The following is a 16,242-nucleotide window of genomic DNA, read 5'->3' as shown; positions in this document are numbered from 1 at the left end:
AACAGTCCCCGCACTTAACCCTGACACAAGTTTTCCTCTGTTTTTGAAAAACCTGACAACAAGCAGTTCCCCGACGCTAAAAGAAATAGCTCAAGTTCCATCCCCAACATCACCTTCTCGGGACGTTGTCCCGCCCTGTTCCTCCCCTCCCCTTTTTCTAGTCCGGTCCAGTCTCTCGGGTTTTGCCTTATGCAAGAGCAGCGATTCCCGGCAACAGGAAAGGTTCTTATCCACCTGCTCACCCCAGGGGCTGAACACACATACACACACACACACACACACACACACACACACACACACAAACACACACACATGCATATGTACACGCAGGCACGCTAATAGAACAGAAAAACACAGTGACCTGCTAGGGTCCTCCTCTATTCTCCACCAGGTCAAAATTTCTCTCCCATCTTTTCTGTATGCTTCAAAACGCAACCTACAATCCTTTTTTCCAGATACCAAGAACCTAGTGATGGATACAAAAGAAACAGGACTTTACTCCCTCGCCCATGAATGTATAAGCTCCTCTTTCACAATTTTCTTTTCTTTTCTCGGGTTTGATGCAGGGGACCCCTCCCTTCACCTCTTTCTTCTCCCCTTCCACTGTTTCTATTAAATCTACCAGCTTCTTCCAAAATCTTTTATAAACTAGAGGGAATTGATAATGTTGGCCCTACACACCTTAACCTCTCTGGGATAAGGAAGGTCCTACTTCTCCACCCTTTTTTCTCCTCCTCCTTCTTCGGGGGACCCTCTTTCCCCCTCCCCTCTCGTACAGGGCTGGGAGCGGCAGCAGCTGGGAGAGAAGGGATGAGGTCATCCTCTCACTCGGAGTCAGCTGGTGGAGAAGAGAAAGAGGGAGGGAGGGAGGGAGAGGGGAGGAATGTACAGGTCCGAGGACCGCCGCCGCGGCTGCTGCTGCTGCTGGCGGCGGCGGCGGCTCGGACAGCAGCAGGAACCGGGAAAAGAGGGTGAAGAAGAAGAAAAAGAAGAAGGGGACTGGAAAGGGAAGGATAGTAAGGTTGGCTTGCTGTAGACAGCCAGGCGGCGCTCCAGCTGGCGGAAGGGGAGCTGCTAGCCCCAGCCCAGATCCTACCTACCCAGTCTGTCAGCTAGGAAACCAGGGAGTGGAGTAGCAGCAGCAGCAGCAGCAGCAGCAGCAGAGGAAAAGGCGGAGGGAGGGAGCAAAGAAGGAAAGGGAGGGGAAGGAAGGAGGGGAAAGAGAAGAGAGAAAAAGGAGGTGGCTGGAGGAGGAGACAGCAGGGGGAAAGGTGTCAGATAAAGGAGGATTTTTTCTGGTTTTAAGACATCATGGCCGCTAAATCAGACGGGAGGCTAAAAATGAAGAAGAGCAGCGACGTGGCATTCACCCCGCTGCAAAATTCGGACCACTCAGGTTCGGTGCAAGGATTGGCTCCGGTATTGCCGTCGGGGTCTGGAGCGGAGGACGAAGAGGCTGCCGGAGGTGGCTGCTGTACGGACGGTGGTGGTGGCGGCTGCTCCCGGTGCTGTTGCTGCGGCGGCGGCAGCAATAGCTCGGGCGGCGGCTCGGGGGTCTCTGGCGGCGGCGGTGGGGGGGGCTCCTCCTCGTTGTGCCTGCGTTTAGGCAGGGAACAGCAACGCTACTCACTGTGGGACTGCCTCTGGATTCTGGCCGCTGTAGCTGTGTACTTCGCGGATGTAGGTACAGACATCTGGCTGGCAGTGGACTACTACCTGAGGGGCCAGCGCTGGTGGTTTGGACTTACCCTCTTTTTCGTGGTGTTGGGTTCCCTCTCCGTGCAGGTGTTCAGCTTCCGCTGGTTTGTGCACGATTTCAGTGCTGAGGACAGTTCCACGAGCGCTTCAACTGCAACAGCAGCCGTTGCTTCCTCTTCCTCTAGCTGTCCACAGCCTGCAACCGACTGCAAGACGGTGGTCAGCAGTGGGTCTGCAGTTGGAGAAGGAGATGCTCGTCCTTCAACACCGCAAAGGCAAGCTTCAAATGCCAGCAAAAGCTATACCAACACCAGCAGCAGCAACAGCAGCAGTGCCACTCGGGCCAGCGGCAAGAACAGGTCTGCGTCCTGTTCGTTCTGCATCTGGCTCCTGCAGTCACTCATCCACATCTTGCAGCTCGGGCAAATCTGGAGGTACTGTATCAGGGGTGGAGGGAAAGAGAGAGGCTTGCTGCCAATATTACACGACCACCCACTTTCGTTTTTGCACTGTTATAGTTTTTGGTGATTTTTATCTAAGTCACACTTTCTTAGGTACTTCGGACACTTGCAGAGTCTGACGATTTTTTTTTTTTTAATTTGAAGCTATTACCTTGGGAAAGGAATAGAGAAGGGGAAAGTGGTTATTGATCACCCCACCCTTTCTCGTCGCTCCTCTTCTAGCTTTTTCACTTGCTACAGTCTTCACCTTTTTTAAACTGATAATGCTTTGGTGAGTGGGAGGGGCTTCGCTGAGCAGCTTTTGAATATATATTTAATGTAGAACTTGTTAGATTTGGGAGTGCTAAATCGGCAATTGTGTTCCTTTTGTTCCTCCAGATAATTTCTATTTCTAGTTAGATGTGATTGATCATCCATCAGAAGCCCTCAGGTTTTCAGTATTCTTTCTAGATTCAAAAGGAAAGTGACTGGCAGATACACAGTTTTTAAAGCATTTAGGGCATGTGGATATTGAGGTCTTAATATGAAACTCATTTTTCCTAGGTTTATGTAAATGATTACCATAAAATGTATTTTATGTGGACTCAGAATCAATTCTTTAGTTCATCGGGTTCTCTATCATCATGCTTGATTTTTAAACTGATTAAAAATTCATGAAGAGAGAGGCAGTGCCTACTCTTTGGCATCTAGTTGGTGGTTTTATTTTGTTAACATAAAGCAGATCTGATACCAATCTTCTTACATACCAATGGCTTAAATTTTTAAACTGAAATACTAACCTGAACTTGCTAGGTGAAAAGTTGTTTCACAGATTTATATATAGCAAGCAAAATATTCTTTTGGAGTAGTGTTCTTTTTAAAAGTTTTTAGAAGCCTTTAAGGGCAACATTTTATAATATGTTGAACTGCATATGTATGAAAGAATGTGAATAAAGATGTTAGTGCTCTGAAATTTCTCAAATCTTCCTACTGAATGTTTAGTGCAGGTCTTTGTAACTGTGTCATGTGCAAAAATAGAAAACTTCTTAGAAAGTATATCTAGCTAGGAGATATGGTTTTGTACTTCACTATACTAATATTCCGTTAAACTTTTCATTTGCTGTGGTGTCTTCTAGTATAAGAACTTCAGATATGGTAACTGAATAAAGAAAGTCTACATGAAAGTAACTTTTAGACCGTGTGGAGCTGAACTAAAGAGTTATTTGAATCCTAACACTTAACAGCTATGCTTGCAATTAAGAAAATGATCAGCCTTGTCCTCTTCTAGATTTTCTAGTTTAAAAGGACTTCTGTAGGTTCTGGAATAAAATTATTAAGAATTATTTCTTTCCAGAAATCCCAATTTTTTTAAAAAAAATTTAGATCACAGAGTAACATTGAATTTTGATACTCCCACAATTTTAATGTCTCATAACATTTTGAAATATCATTCTTAAATATGAAAGTTCTATTTCCAGTGGATTTAAAATGTTGTGATGATTCATTTTTTTGAATTATTCTTCATATTTATGTACCCCATGTTAAACAAGAAACATCTATAGTGTTTATCTTTGGATGAGGAATGTAAACATTTAATAAGAACCAAAATTGCAATAACAGACTTATTTAAAATTTTGGATTATGAAAACTTTTTGATAAAATTTAGACACTTTTCCTAAACTATCTTCCTTCAGTCACCATTAGCAATCCACACCAGACTTGCTTTTTAAATGCTTAATGATGATTCATACACTTTATGAAACAATGAAATTAAATAGGATTATTATTCTTAGAAGGTGACTTTCTATTAAAAATCTTTTGCAAAGCCTTGTGAACTTCAATAGTTCTTTTGATCATAGTTGTGCTTAAATTAACTTTTTTTCCAAATTAAAAGGGAGTGTAGTTTCTCCTGAGAAATAAAAAGGAAAAATAAAAGATTTTTAAATATCAAAATTGTACCACATCCCAACTCATATAGAAAGGACAGTAGGAAAGAGGAGGCAGACTTGGAGATGAAAAATTATAAATGTCATATGATGTCATGCCATGCCTATACAGTATATATCTTAGCTCATAGGAATGGCCATGCTGATAGTTTAGTCTTCTTGATAAATATTCATATGGTCTTTTTCTTGCAAGCCTCAGAGGATACCAAAAGAATTTATGTTGCTCTGGGAGTAAAGCTGTTGGTGGACTTACTTTCTTATATTGCTACCATATTTTCAGATTAAATGAAGTAATCTAGGATCTGGCCAAGTTTTAACATTTTCCATAACTTGTAGTTGATAATTATAGATAATTAGGATAGTCTGTTATGACTGCACTCAAAGGCCAGTTAGCTTATTTTGTATTTCACAAATTCTAACCTTACAATTCACTGACTTTCTTTTATTTTTCCTAATAAAGGGGACCAAGGGAACAAGGGAAGATTCCCCAAATCACATATTTTCCTGTTCTTTAAATGATTAAACTAGGAGTTAGGAGAATATAAATTACTTTTACGAATTTAAATGAAATGATACTAATTTTATTAAGATTATACTATGAACTAGAGGATTTTGCAATAGCCTAATTTTTTTTTTAAAATAAGAATTCCATTCACTCTCAGAACTGTTGTTCAGAAGCCCTGGACTAAAAATACACAACAGTACCCAATGGGCCAAAACACATGAGCTCATTATTCATGTTTTAGAATGCTACTTTCTCTGATCAATAAAATAGATTTTAGCTAGCTTGGACCGTTTATTGTAAGTATTTCATGAAATTCTAGTTATTTTAGGAGACTGGGAAAATTCTGAAAGCTGTAGGGGGGGAAGGAACTCTGAAATGAAATAAAAATGCTGATTTGGCTGGAAATCGTCTTTTGGAGTATTCTAGTCAAGATTCACATTTATTTATTCATTTCTTACAAATGCAATTGCTGTAAGCAATGATACATATTCATTTTAATTAAAGCTTACTAATGGGAAATTAATAGTGGTTTTTAATGTTGCATGGGTTGATCCTGGGAAAGAGCTATTTGAAATAATGAAAGTGAACTTTTGCTGCCGTAGCAATTATGACTACAAAAAAACTCTGTTAGTGAATGAAAAAAGTAGCATTCTTCCTTCTTGTTCTTCTCTCTGCTTCTTATTTGGGTAGAATTTAGTCTATGAAAAACACAGTATTTCCTGGAAATGTTTTCAGTCAGCTATGGACTAGGTTGAGAAATCCTTGATTGCTATTGCTGTTTTAGTTAGTCAGTCAATATACATTTACTGAACATCTGCTATATGGCAGGCACTATGTTAAATATAAGGAATACACAAAAGGCAGCCCCTGCTTTCAAAAAGCTTACAGTCTAATGAAAGAGACAACATGGAAACAACCATGTACAAACAAGACATATAAAGGATAAATTGGAAATAATCATCAGAGAGAGGGTATTAGCATTAAGGTGGATCAGCAAAGCCTTCTTATTAAACATAGGATTTTAGCTGATACTTGAAGGGAGCCAAGAGACAGATGTTGGGTGGGTAAAGAGACAACTAGTGAAAATGCTTGGAATATAGAGATGAAGTGTCTATGAAAATAATAGCAAAGAGGCCAGTGTCACTGAATCTCAGAGAATATGGATCTAGGAGAGGGAGGGAGATTGGAGTGTAAGAAGAGTGGAAAAGTTAGGGCTAGGAACCAGGCTAAAAAAGGTTTTGGACATAGACAGAATTTTATATTTGATCCTGGAGATGATAGGTAGCTACTGGAATTCAGTAAACATATTTTGGTAAGATTTATATTGATTCTATCTAGCCCATGGTTTTTAATTTTAAAAATATATTTTTGGTCAGTGTTTATCTTGCCATTTTATAGTTTTCTATTTTTTTTGTTAAAGGAAATTTTTTATTGTAAGATATAAAGTACAACATAAGAAAGATTAAGTAAATCTTGGTGTCAAAAACGAAAATGTTTTTGACATTACAAACTTCTCTATAATGTTTGCCATGGGGTAAAGTTTTAAAATCATATACTAAGAAAGAATTTGAAAAAGTAAATTTTCTTTTTGGCCTTAATTTGAATAATACATGAAAATTTAAATATTTCTGTGTATTTGTGATGCACACACAAAATTATTAAATGAAGGAACAATATAATGGAAATTTCATTCTATATCTCAAACAGTTCACTTTGCTCTACTGTGTATGTCTGTGATACAATAGGATCCAAACAGAAATGTAAATATAAATATTTAGAATTAATAATTCTACATAAATAGAAATGCTGTTGACAAAAGTACTAATTATTTCTACCTCTCCTCTACCCTACCCTAAAACCTCCTTTTTGTAAATTAAAAAAAATACCTTCATTAACTTTCTAGTTCAATAAAACACACATTATAACCTTATGACAGGAATATTTTACCTATCTTTCAAGGAGTAATTTATTCTTGTCCCTTTTCAAAACTGCAAGATTTTTTAATCTTTAGATATTTTTAAACAAAGTGAAGTATATCTCAAAATTTATAGAAAACACATTGATATATAATTTTCAAAACTTTACCAGAAACTGCAGGCATAGTTAGAAGGGCACAGTGGCACACTTAGTACTTCTGCACTTATTTCAGGTTATCTATATTAGCAATCTTGTAGTAGATAGGGTGGGAAAATCATTGATATTTGTCTATTGTCGCCATTATACCTTGACCTTTTATATCAATTGCCCCAAAGAATGATGGCAAACAATAAAATAGTTACTATGCTTACATAATCTCCTTAGTGATGCCTAACACTGATATTGATAAAGATAAATCCTTCATAACTGGTGGGAATTGTGTTGAATCATTAGTTTCTATATAAATAGTATTGACGCTAAATTCTCTCATAGTCTTTCCTAATAAGTTCACATCTGTGTGTCCAGTTTTGCGCAACATGTTTTAAGAAGCTTTAAGAAACTAGAGTACCTTCAGAGGAAAATAACTATAATGGTGAGGACTCAAAAGGGGATTGCTACAAAAGACTGGCTTGAAAAAAATGATAATTAGTCTGGAGAGTGACAGAGGAAAAATAAAAGCCATTTTCAAATATTTAAAGATCTATGATATAGAAGAAAGATTCTTTTTGTTTTTCTTGGTCCTGGAGGGGGAAGTTTAAAGGAGGTAATTTTAAAAACATTATAATAATTAGAATGAACCCCAATTACAATGTTTAGCCTTTGGTGAAAGAAGAAAAATAGTTTGATGAGTTCTTTGTCACTAGAAAGCTTTAAGGAGAGTTAGTTGACTAACAGTCACCTAATAATAAAGTATGAAATTGGCAATTTTATAGAAAAAAACATACTATACTTCTGGGTATCTCTGGTTCTCTTAAAGTCTTTTCCATGGTGTATTTCCCTGATGTTCTGGTTAGTCTATGCCACAAATTCAGCCAAGAAAATTATCACTAGAATAGTTAACAACATGATATCAAGTTATTAAAAAGTAGTTCTAGACCCAGAAGAAAATGCCTAGGAAAGTGTAAGAAAAGTAAAAAAGAAAGATAATTCATTGTCAAGTCAGAAAAAAAAATCATTATTGATTGTGTGTTAGTTCATCCCTGGACTTTACTTCTAAAATGAAAGGTTAGTACCACCTGCTATTTTGTTAAGTGGGTATTTCTTACACACTCATCTTCCTTTCTTGAAAACTTTCTGAAGGTGTTAAAATGTTAGCTTATCTTAAAGAAACTAGCTAGTTCTGAGGTCAGGTTTTCATTCCATGTAAGCCTCAGGCATCTCTCTTCCACTTATAGAACTCCTAGTGATTTCAAAAGGGTTGGGGTGAAGGTATCAATAGATAGAGCCAAATTTGAAAAAAAAAATACTTTCTCAAAAGAACCAAATGAGTAATGATATTATTTGTTAAGTGATATTATTTAGAAAATAAAGTTTTGGCCTTTCTCTTTGAATTTAAAATTAATTTTTACTTTATCATGCAAAGAGTTAGGCTTCACTTTTTTAATGTTTGGAGCAACTAGGTACTCCAGAATAATCCTATGACTTCTATATGCCTTTTAAAATAAAGTCATATTTGTATGTAACTTGATCCTCACAACACTGTAAAGCAAGGAGAGAAACTGTTATCATCACTTTGTATATCTACGTAGGGACTGAGTAGCAATTTTTTTTACTTCCCTAAGGGCATTAAAGATACTTAGTTGTAGCTCTAGGGGTAGAACCCAATCCCTTGATTCCTACTGTTGTTCTTTTTCTGCCTATTTCAGTTGTCATATATTTTGTCTTGCACAATTAGAAAAAGAAATCAGAGAGAAATCAGAAGTTATGCTTCTTTGTAATCTCTTCATTGGTATATGGATATAGAATCTTCCAAGGAGGATCACAAATCTAGTAACTTCTCCAAATACTACACCTGATATTTCATTTTAGCTGACAGATATGTAAACCCCCCTGTAACTTTTCAGGTCCGCATGCTTTTATTTCAGCTTTTCAGTGCTGGGTCTTTCAGGGGCTATTTGTGTAAATGATGTGGGAATCTTGAGTACTAGATCTATCTATTTAAATATCACTGATACAAAGGGTTTAAATTCTTTTAATCTAGCTAACTTGCATAGACACTATTTTCCTCATGAATTTGAAAGAACATATTAATTGTACAAATTATTATCCATGGAAGTGGCAAAATAAATAGAAATAAACAATTAAATATAGAGGCTGCTAATAGTATTCTTAAATATCTATATATTATTTGCCTTCTGTTTGAGGAGCATCAGTGAATTCTGAATTTCTTGTCTAAAACACATGAGCTCAGTTATTTGGATTCAGCTGTTATTGATACTTAAATGTTAATCATTTAATTATTCATTATGTATTTTTTTACTTTTTATAGAGAGAGAAATTCTAAGTTTGTTCTTTTAAATAAAACTGCCATTATAAGAATAAAATCATTGTCCTTTCATGGAATTGTTTACTGTAATCTTATATATATATATATATAGTTATTTTCTTCCTTTTAGAGGTTAAAGAAAGCTTGTGAGAATAAAGATGAAGGATTAAAATTGAGTTTTTTGTAATTATTTCAAAAAGGTGAAATAAGGGAAGAAATGAAAACTTTGAAGAATTCCCCAATATGAAAAAATATTATGTATATGTGTTGAAATGAATATTTTGTTTGATCTTCCGGGGTAAAAATATTTGCAGTTCCCTTGATATAGTCCGCTCTAATTATCTAAATACATATTGGCAATTAAAGAGCAAATTAAATGGAAACATAAGCATTCTTATAAAAATGGTGCACAATAACTCACAAAGGGAAAGTATTTTCTGCCATTGCCTACATTTAGATTATATTTCTACAAACTATATTCTTGTTGATGGAGGATACCAACTCTTAGACTGTGGTTGATAGCACAGTGGAAAATAATAAGCATGATGGATGGTAGTTCTAAAATGGTGCCATGACCATATATATTTATAGATATTACTAAAGATATAACTCTTCTCCTGAGAATATTTAGACTTGTTATCTACCTGTCCTCTTAGACTGCTAATGAAAATGAATAAGGAAATTGAAGCTAATGCCTTGAAAACTGGACAAAATACTTCTAAAATCTACTTTGTCTAGAATCACCAACTTTTCTCATTATAATTGGGGTTAAATATCACAAGGACTTGGGTTCCTTTGGGAGGCCTGCACCTGAATGGCCACACCTACATTCTTGTACCTTCTGATAAGAATTTGAGGAATTTGAAGAAACTATAAATTTACAGACATTTTTTTTAAGAGTCTTCCCTTACTGCTATGTGAATGTTTAATTTAACAATCGGACACTAAGTGGTAAATTTTAATGTCTACTCTATTCTTCTGTCATAGTAAACTGAAATAGCAAAATGAGGTAATTAGTAAGATAAAGTAGGCCCAAATATTTATTTATGGCAGCAGTAGATAACTACATAGTCTCATTTAATCTTTTCTAACTATAAGAGGACATGAAAACAGTCCAAATTTGGAACATTAATAACAGACTGATGTAACTCAACTTGTGAAAAATCTTCTTTTGAAGAGTGATAAATGCAGAGAGGTGCTATGGCAGAGTAGAGAAAAGAGTAGATGCTGGATCAAGAGACCTGTGCTCACTCTTGATCTCACATTTCATTTTTTCCAACTTGATTAATTTCCATTTTATTTTTTTAAAGTAAAAGGCATTTTATATTTTAATTTATACCTCCCACTAAAAGAAAATCCTTAATAAATACCTGAATAGTGTAACAAAACAAATTCCCATATAAACTGTCTGTAAATGTATGTATCTCTTTTGTTATTTTTGTTAGTATGATAAGGGTGAGCTAAAACCCTCCAAATTACATTTATTTTCATTTCTATAATTTCTATAAAATAGTTTTCATAGGAGTAATGATAGCTTTTAATTTTTCTTTTGAAAACAATTTATGCTTTTGTCATTTACCTATTGGGGAATGACTCTTCATCTTATAGAATTAAATGAGTTCCTTATATATCTTGGATACAGGTGTTTTCTCACTGCAAATTGTATTTTAATGAACTTTGGATGAGTATGATAAGGGTGAGCTAAAACCCTCCAAATTACATTTATTTTCATTTCTATAATTTCTATAAAATAGTTTTCATAGGAGTAATGATAGCTTTTAATTTTTCTTTTGAAAACAACTTATGCTTTGGTCATTTACCTATTGGGGAATGACTCTTCATCTTATAGAATTGAATGAGTTCCTTATATATCTTGGATACAGGTGTTTTCTCACTGCAAATTGTATTTTAATGAACTTTGGATGAGTATGATAAGGGTGAGCTAAAACCCTCCAAATTACATTTATTTTCATTTCTATAATTTCTATAAAATAGTTTTCATAGGAGTAATGATAGCTTTTAATTTTTCTTTTGAAAACAACTTATGCTTTGGTCATTTACCTATTGGGGAATGACTCTTCATCTTATAGAATTGAATGAGTTCCTTATATATCTTGGATACAGGTGTTTTCTCACTGCAAATTGTATTTTAATGAACTTTGGATGAGTAAATTATCAGTAGGTGGAGTTATAATCTTCCTGAAAGATGATAGTAATCCAGGCATAGAATAGAGCATGAGCAAAAATAAAGAGGGAGGTGAGAAAGCATGGTTTATATTTGTGGGATGATGAATGATTCACTTTGTACATTTATGCATATTTAGCATTTACAGCAGATGAATTAGCATCTTCATTGCTTTTCTTAGAGTCACTGTACATCAACTTTAGATTTGTAAAATATACACATAAGCTATCTATGATGAATGGTTCCATAACTAGTGAAACTAGTCCTTTGAAATTGAGTAAGAAAGAATTTTTAAAGTTTATGCAAAATTACAAGCATTGTGCTAAGTGCTTTTGGATTCAAAGGCAAAAACCAGTCTCTAACTTCAAGAAGCTTATATTCCATTAGGAAATAATTGACAGTAAAGATAATGCAAAAGTATCAAGAGTATTTGTTTAACCTAACTTGAAAATAATTCCCATATTTAAATGATCATATTTAAACAGTTTCATCAGTGTAATAATCTTAAGTTTTAAAAAAATAGCCTTAAATGAAATTCTGGCCTATTATCAAATATAAAATATGTACCTCCAAAGCTAAAATTATCATTTTCTCAGTTTCTATTATAAGAAATATACTTTTATACTATCTCTAAACATATAATTAGAAGCAACTAACACATTTAAAGAGTAATCATTTGTGTCAATGATAATGCTTTTGCCCAAACAAAACTTCCTATGAAATTAAAAATCAGTCTTAAGTTATGCAGTCATTGATTTAATCAGCTGTTAATTAAATTGCTGCTCTTAGAGAATTGTGGTCAGATACTATTCTTCTCAAAGAAAAGAGATATATTCAGACATGTGTCATAGGACTTAGTATAGTGTCTAGTATACAATTGCTATTAAGTCAATGTGTTTGATTTTTCATGATTCCATTTTAGGAATTTTTTTGGCAAAGATACTAAAGTGGTTTGTCAATTCCTTCTCCAGCTCATTTTATAAATGAGGAATTTATGCAAATAGGGTCAAATGGCTTGCCCAAGGTAACAAAGTTAGTAAGTATTTGAGGCCAGATTTGAACTTGTCTTCCTGACTCTAGGGCTGGTGTTTTATCTAGTATGCCTGCCACCTAGCTGCCTTAGCATATAGTAAATATTTAATAAATAATAATTGACTAGCAGAAGTGACATAATATTTAAGCTAGGTGGCTATCTAGGACTTAGAATATCTGGCTATTTAATGAGTATCATTTTTCAAAATGCATATATATTATTTCCGGGCAAACCTCATTCTTAGACTATATAGATATTTTTCAACTATCATTATCTATCAACTCACATATGTTACAGTGCCACAAACCTACTAGTGAGGAATAGCATAAGACCGAGAGCAGAAATATTTTTCACATAATACTTGATATTTGTATGGAACTTTTGTATGGAAAGTGTTCTAAGTGTTTTAATAGTTTCATTTTAGTCTCACAATGACATAGAGTTGACTATCTCAATTATGACTATAATTTTCATTTTTCCAATAAAGAAATTGAAGATCAGACTAGTTAAATTGACTTGCCCATGATCACAGAACAAGTATCAAAGGCAGGATTCAAACCCAGTTTTTCCTGATTGAGAACCTTGGATAACTTGTGCCAGCTTTGAGATGTGCTATATTCTAACCTAAGAATAAAATATTGTGTTAACATTGTCTAAATGGGAGTAGTTAACTCTTCAAGTCATTAGAAGTCAATTGTTGGAAGAAAAAAAACTAACCCATTTCCAGCTTGGTTCTTTGGAATTTTCAAGCCAAGATTTTTGTTCCTTTTTGATGAAGAAGAATCCTTTTACAAGTGAGATGTGTACAAAGCCCTTTCCAAACCTTAAAAGCACTGTATAAATGCTAGAGGCAAGTAGGTGGCTCAACGAATAGAAAATTGGAAACAGAAATCAGAAATACCTGAGTTAAAATCCAACCTCCAATACTTTCCAGTTGATTAATTCTGTGTAAGACTTAATATATATCTGTCTCAGTTTCCTCATTTGTAAAATGTGAATTATAAGAAAATCTGACTCTCAGGGTTTATTGTTAGGATAAAGTGGGGAAATATTTATACATCTTAAATTAGCATTTATTACTATTATTATTATCATTATTATCAGAGGGCAACAATCAATGGGTAATTGCTGGCCAAACTGATCATACAATTAATGTATATCTGATATGGTTCAGAACAACAAAAAGGGCTAACTCCATTCCACAGTTTCAGAGTTGGACTTTAGAAGAAAGTATATTTTGTTTTTTTATTAAACTTTCTAAAGTTTCATTATGGGAAATTCCATCTGTGAGATTTGAAAAACCCACTGATCTCTTTCTGGAGTTCATATAATCAGATGTTTCCATGAATAGACTCCAGATGTTTCCAAATTTTTCACTTTTTTTCTTTTCTGTAGCCTATAAACAATCTGTCACTAGAACCTGGGTGACAATTGTACTGGGGAAAGTGAAAATATAGGCCTCTGATTTCTATTCTCAACTGACTTTATGCTGACAACAACAATGAGAAAAATTAGAAATAGATGGAAAAAGAGTTTCAACAGTTAAAAAGGAATCTGCTATAATAGAAATGGTATTAAACTGAGAACTAAGAGACTTGATTTCTGATCTTGGCTTTCTTATTAAGCCATCTGGGTGGCTCTAGTCACCCAGATATGTGACTTTGGGGCATATCACTTTCCTTCTCTGGACCTCAGTTTCTTCTCCTTCAAAAAAAGAAATTTGGAGAAAGATTATGGATATGTAAGGTGACTTCTAGCTTTATGTTTCTGTAGTCTGGTCACTTTTGTAGTACCTAATTCATTCCCAGTTAAGTAAAGTCAATTTTTTAGTTACAAAAACAAACTATTGAGATAGGTCAGTTGGATCCACCCCTCCCTACACAAACACTGTGACTGATTTGAGACACTGTTTTATATATCTGCAACATAAACCTGGATAGTACCTGGATGTTCAGGCTTTCAAATAAATGTGAATTGTCAGTTGGTGGCAGTTGTAACTGGAGAAATACTTTTTTAACTCCTTTGAACTCTAGGAAGAAAAAAAAATAGACCTGGTGGAGAGCTGGGGTCTTAATACTTTTATTAGCAAATAAAAGCACATATTAGTGATGTGAACACCTGGGTTATTTCCACTGAAAAATAACCCAATAAGGATAGTTGTATAATTAAAAATAGCAATATTTAATCACTTAAAATTGAGCATACATGAGAAATGAGTGAAGAGGAAAAATTGTTTAAGATATATTTTCATTTAAAAATTAAGTTTACATCCTTTAAGAATGATGATTTCTGAGATATGTGATTAGCTTTTCCTGAGTGAAGCCCAAGTGGAAAATGCTCTCTATAAACATATCAAAGAGAGAAATAATTTTTACAACCAAGATTAAAAAAAACAAAACAAAAATCTTATTATTATAGTACTTACTATAGTAACATAGTAGTTATTACTATAGTAATAAAGTACTTATTATATATTATATATAGTACTTATTACTATATATATAGTATATATATTGTTATATACTATACAATATATATTGTATAAGTAGATATAATCCCAGGATATATGCTTCAAATGAGATCTCTTAAAAATAAGTGTGTGTTTATACTAAAATAAAATCATCCTAAACTATATTTTACTCTTATGTAATCCAGATTTTGAACCATTTTTATGTTATCCATGTCCCAGACAAATGATATTGAGGATTCATGATTAACATCAAATTAGAACTGGTCAATATACTAGGAAATTTTACAAAGATATCTTAGTCATAATATCAAAGTTTGTAAATATGACAAAATTTCTCTCTTCAAGCTGTCAAACCAGAAGGGGGTTTGAAGGTCAAGCAAAATCAAGGCTCTGAAAATCCATCTAGAATTCTGAATTTTGAAGACTAGGGATTGAAGTTTTGTACTAAATATAAGGAAAGTGGAAGAGTATGAACAAGCAAGTTAATGTCCAAATAATCAAGGCTGGAGCACATGAAGTTACAAGTGGTTAGGAACAGGAGATTCAGACAAGGAAAGACAATGGCTATTCAATTCCTGAGTATGGGAGCACTTAGAAATCTAGGGAATCCCACACATCAATTATAGCACTAACAATAAGAGATGAAAAATTGGTACAAAGAGCTGAGGTGGAAAAATACAGCTGGAGTGGTCAGGCAAAGCTTCAAAGAGGAGGGGGCAACTAAAATGAGCCTTGTGGGGTATATTTTGTCAATTTATTTAAAAAATTAGATTATATAGTGACATAATTGATTTCTTGGTGGTTAGCCTTGGTGATAGCAATAAATGATGAATAGGTAAAGAATGGCCAAAAATAAATGCATTTTCTTTTGATAAAGTCAATAAATACCTGAGTATTTTTAATATGTCATAATTTCCTCAACGAAGGAATTTTCTACAATGGTATAGACCAAATGTTATGTTATTAAATTAAATCATATAAACATTCCTATTAACCATCACACATTATGTACTCCATATTGTTACTACTACTAATAAGCATATTAGTAAATCAATTCTTAGTGTTACAAATGGAATTCTGTAAGAAAAAAAAAAACCTACCTTCCAAATGTTCAAATTTGAACTTTTTTTATTGTAGTGTGTCTTTCCATATTCAGAGACTGGATTGCTAAAGTAGATGATGGAAGAGATGAATCTAAAACTATGCCTCTGTAATGGAAAATGATGGATCAGTAAAGAATTAGACTAAGAGCCTCCAAGAAAGAAAAAAGTTAAGTAGCCAGGTAGCAATAACCAGGAAGAATGAGGTGATGGTATCCCATCTGAAAAATAGTGATTGCAGTCATTGATAAGTGAAGCCTGTGCTGGACTCTCAGGTCTAGTAATATACTGATTTTCTTCTTTCTTACAAAGATATTAAAACGGAAGCAAGTCAAGATCTGTGGGGAAAATATCTATACTAGTAGTGTCTGGCTCAGCAGCAGAGTGCCAGTGATGCCAGTGACATCACTGGCATGTCATATTCAGTATAATCTCTCTCTTTAGAATATTTCTACTTCCTTTA

The 16,242-nt window shown here is 34.3% G+C and overlaps 1 protein-coding gene across 1 annotated transcript in view; it reads left to right on the top strand.

The window, feature by feature from the left end:
* Positions 1 to 1,040: 1,040 nt before the first annotated feature.
* XKR4 (XK related 4) overlaps positions 1,041 to 16,242 on the top strand; it is a 466,231-nt gene continuing 451,029 nt past the window's right edge. The window contains exon 1 of the mRNA XM_031946392.1: positions 1,041 to 2,132. Coding sequence (XP_031802252.1) covers positions 1,312 to 2,132 — 821 coding nt within the window. The 5' untranslated portion in view covers positions 1,041 to 1,311. The remainder of the gene's footprint in view (positions 2,133 to 16,242) is intronic.

Source organism: Sarcophilus harrisii, chromosome 1 (assembly GCF_902635505.1).
Source record: "Sarcophilus harrisii chromosome 1, mSarHar1.11, whole genome shotgun sequence".
Taxonomy (NCBI): domain Eukaryota; kingdom Metazoa; phylum Chordata; class Mammalia; order Dasyuromorphia; family Dasyuridae; genus Sarcophilus; species Sarcophilus harrisii.
Note: the sequence above shows the minus strand (reverse complement) of the source record. Positions and strands in the feature narration are given on the sequence as shown.